The sequence below is a fragment of the Aplysia californica genome, unplaced genomic scaffold (genome assembly GCF_000002075.1).
Source record: "Aplysia californica isolate F4 #8 unplaced genomic scaffold, AplCal3.0 scaffold00076, whole genome shotgun sequence".
NCBI lineage: Eukaryota > Metazoa > Mollusca > Gastropoda > Aplysiida > Aplysiidae > Aplysia > Aplysia californica.
Window position 1 is genome coordinate 1,424,451 of NW_004797346.1, and position 4,266 is coordinate 1,428,716.

Consider the following 4,266-nt stretch of genomic DNA (forward strand, 5'->3'; position numbering starts at 1 on the left):
CTCTCTCTCTCTCTCTCTCTCTCACCCCCTACTCATAGTACGCTGCCGAACAGAGAAATGCAATCCACCAAATTATTTGAGGGTCAACCATATTGCTTTAATGTTGAAACCAAATGCACCCTAGATCAGTACATATAAGTCCAACAACAAAAAGTTCAGGCAATGGCGAAGAAACAAAATAAAACTTTTAAAAGGGTATCAAAATGTGCAGTTTTGAGACCACCAAAAGGAAAAAAAAAAAAGAAACAAAACAACACGAAACAAATCTATCACATCAACCGATGGAGAATCACACTCAAAAGACTCTTCGATAGTACAGTAGTATCAAAGCTTAGGCACAAAGATACAAATTAAATTAAACAAAGTATTTTTATCTACATATTATAATTGTGTTGATGGGAAATTCAAGGTATGGGAGTTAAAGATATCGGTCTGTTTTTTTAAGCCGTATCAATGAAGTGTTTTATACATAATACTAACGTTATTGCATACAGCGGTTCATCTGAAATCCAGTTCAATAACCCGGGGGGGGGGGGGATTTTTACGAAGCAAGATAATATATAATATACTATGTTGGGTTGGAATACATTGGAGAACAATGACCATCTGCAAATGCCATCCTCCGGTGGTTGCAGTGGTAGTAACGTCATTATATGACTGAAAGGAGTATCCAAGACATTCAAGCCAGTAGTTTTCGGTTACTTGACCTCTTATGACAAAGGAAATCGTGAATATCTTCTATAGTCTAATAATAAAATATGAGGTTAATGCTACGTTCTTGATTTTGAGAGCGAACAGAAAATTATATACAATAGATCTAAATAGAAAGAAGGTACGAAAATCTCAATAGCACACAAAACTGACCATAATAATCCCATTTGAAATATATATGAGTAATTCCAGTCTTGAACGGTCACCCAGTACACTCAGGAATTTTATGATAATTGCAGGATTTTCAAACTCAGAAATAATGCCTCATGAAATTAATGTACATAGGAGATGTGAAAACGTCGCTTAATAGGCACAAAATTTCCTTGTTTCTATTTTTTTCCTCGCTCCAGTATTGATTGGAGCAAAACATGAAAATAAAACAAACGATCATTAAAGAACATTATTATAACCAAACACTTCTATTACATTGTATTTAAATAATCTACATCTACAAAATAAACGTACTGCACTCAATGGAACAAATGAAAGACGGGAGTATTCTAAGGTTGTCAGTGGGCGTGGTATAGAATATAACACAATGAATTAACAGTAAAGATGTGCTGAACCATGTCTGACTCGCAAACATACATATAATGAAAACAAAGAAAATAGAAGAGAGTGGGTGAGAGAGAGAGAGAGAGAGAGAGAGAGAGAGAGAGAGAGAGAGAGAGGGGGGAGGGAGGGAGAGAGGGAGAGAGAGGGGGGGCGAGACAGAGACATAAAGAGAAAACAGACAGACAGACAGACAGACAGACAGACAGACAGACAGACAGACAGACAGACAGACAGACAGACAGACAGACAGACAGACAGACAGACAAACAAGTGGATAATAGACTGCTTGACAGGCAGACAGACAGACCGACAGACAGACAGACAGAAATAATATACAAAAGAAATAAAATGACAGACAAAAAACAGAAGGGCAGTAACTGAGATGGGAAGAACAAACCTGACGTAAGCATTGACACGCAGAAGCACAAAGTCAGAAAGAGTGCTTGTAATTATCGAGCTGGAACGTAGAGGACCATTTACAGCATTCTGAACAACTTTCCTTTCATACGTTGAAATGGCATAACAATTAATCTAAACAAAACATGTTAGTAGAAGTAATCTCTAAGGTCAGCACTTATAACATGTAAGAACAAATACCTTTAAAAAAACGTGGAGATTTAAAATAGGGACAAACATGTTCGGTACATCTTGAATTTCATTATAATAAAAAATGCGAAAAACACGTTGTGCTGTGATGCATACACGTATTCCGTTGGGAAATGGGTTTTCAAAGCAAATGATGTTGCGTTTAATTTGCTTGTCGTGACTATTTAAGCAGGGAGGAGTCTAAAGTCCTTGATCTACACACTTAGTTACAGGATGGACGGAGTATAATATTTTTATAACACAAAAAAGGATAAAACGACTGAGAATTCATCATAATGTATTACTACAGTACATGTACATCTGTATATTTTCACAGCAAACAGACATGTTTGGGCACGCTTACTTCTCTTTCTATACACAGATATCTATGGGCATTAAGGCACAATGCGGTCACAACCGATGAATAGACAGCCAGTTTCTTTGAATTCGAAGGGAAAATGGGCAACAAAACAATAAATTATGCCTACTCAAGAAATAGTTTCAAGGCGCATACAATGTGAGTACTGATTAAACAAGTATTGGCCTATTTTCATACTAATTCTAACGACAATAAAAAAAAAATACATGCTTGAGGTGGACTAAAATATGATTCCTCTACCAGATGATTGCATTGCTTGAGAATTCTTCTTGGCAATGGACCAGCGACGTATTTGGTGAACTTGTTGGTAACGCTACGTTTTTCGTGTGATTACTGGGTAAACAGTAGAGAGAAACCAATGTTGTTCCTCGTCTGAGTAATCAAAAGTCGCTTGAATAGAATGAAAAAGTGTAGGGGCTTTCTTCTTCTCTCTGTTGGTAAGAGATCTGGAAAACCCGTCTTTTTGCTCACAGAAGTTGGCAAATGAAAATTTAGAATTATAGTTTGGCCCAAAGGTTTGTGCTGGGTCATGCTGGCTGATACTCATCGGGAAGGTCCGCCAGTGGAAGAGCACACTATGTACAAGACAATCGGGCCACACGACATATTGGTAAGGTTTTCAGCAACAATCATGTGTCAAACAATTCCATCTTATGGCGGAGGGTGTCAAAAGGTACATTCTGAAGTCAGCGCAGATGCAGGAAATAACAACACTATTATGATGTTAACAGAGAAAAAAAAACTATAGAAAAGCTAAGACCACTGTCCTGAGTGATCAAAATTACGTTGAAAAGGTACTTGGGCGGAGGGTTGGTAAGGGAGTGAGTGTCATTAAAATTGCACCATAGTCAAAAGAAATAAATAAACGTCAGCAGTAATAAATATAGCAACATGCCCTGTAATATTTTCCTTTTCAACAAGGAACTTAATTAATAGTTACACACGCGCCTTGAACCTCACTAAAGGAAAGGAAGCAGGATGATGTTCCCAATCTCACACCTGCATCAAATGACTCGTAATCTAACAGTATCTATGCAACTAACACAGAGCTCCCATCATTGTAACAATAGTTCTCACACTGCTGGCGAAAGTTTGAGAATCAAACTGTCTTTAAAAGAAGAAACAAATAAACGTTTCACACTCACGAGTAGGTTTGTGTCTACTCTACCTCATACCATGCCTTTGTACATCTGATATTTCATCAGCAGGTGAGTCAACAACGGGAAGTGAGTTTGTACTTGTTGTTGGGAGGAAGAGTAGTACTCGATAAGGGTTTAATGAAGAAAAATTCCGGTGGATAATTGAACAGGAAAGGACACACCTGTTCGTAAAGGGAAATGTCAAGGTATGGGCCTACACACGCCTTGTTCTGCTCAATGACACGCTTGTTATCAAAAGCATCCTGAATAACTCATCTTTCATTCAGTCTGCCCAGCTTAAAACGTTCTCTCGACAGTACAGACGGCCCTATGCGACCAAACTTTCACATCACAAGTCCGTTCCTGGGATAATCGGCTGCATGTAAGCGACGGGTGGGTAGTCACCAGATCCGAATCTGTTGTCAACAGGTACGTAGTTGTAGTCGTACTCATCCCTGTACACGGTACCATAATCGTCCGACTGCCAGCTGACAGGGCGTTGCTGTTCGGGACGTTGTTGTTGGCGGACGGAGCTCGGCGCTCCCCATTGGTTGCCGCGCCAGTCTTCCGGTTCCGGTTGATGTGCTTGCCACTCCGGTTGCCGCCTGTAGTCCCATTGTTCCGGCTCTGGTGCCGGTTCCGGGGCGCCCACATAGGGAGACTGGCCAGGATTTTGCCAACCTCGGACCCTGTTGTTGTAGTCGGCATACTGCTGTTGCTGCTGCTGGGGCGATTGCTGCTGCTGCTGCTGAGGCACCACCTGGTCCGTTGTCCTGTCCGGTCCGAAGGTTCTCGTGGGCGAAATGTGAAGCAGACGATCGGCTGGGAAGATAGGCCGGGGTTGGGGGTAACATTGGACAGTGGGTATTCGGGATGGGAAGAATGGATTTGAATAGG

At 40.5% G+C, this 4,266-nt stretch overlaps 1 protein-coding gene across 2 annotated transcripts in view; it reads right to left on the reverse strand.

Moving 5' to 3' along the window:
• Nucleotides 1-1,556: 1,556 nt before the first annotated feature.
• Nucleotides 1,557-4,266, reverse strand: part of LOC101862103 — a 67,522-nt gene continuing 64,812 nt past the window's right edge. For both annotated transcript variants that reach the window (XM_013080171.2, XM_035968696.1), the window contains exon 8: nucleotides 1,557-4,191. In XM_013080171.2, coding sequence (XP_012935625.1) covers nucleotides 3,719-4,191 — 473 coding nt within the window. In that variant the 3' untranslated portion in view covers nucleotides 1,557-3,718. The remainder of the gene's footprint in view (nucleotides 4,192-4,266) is intronic.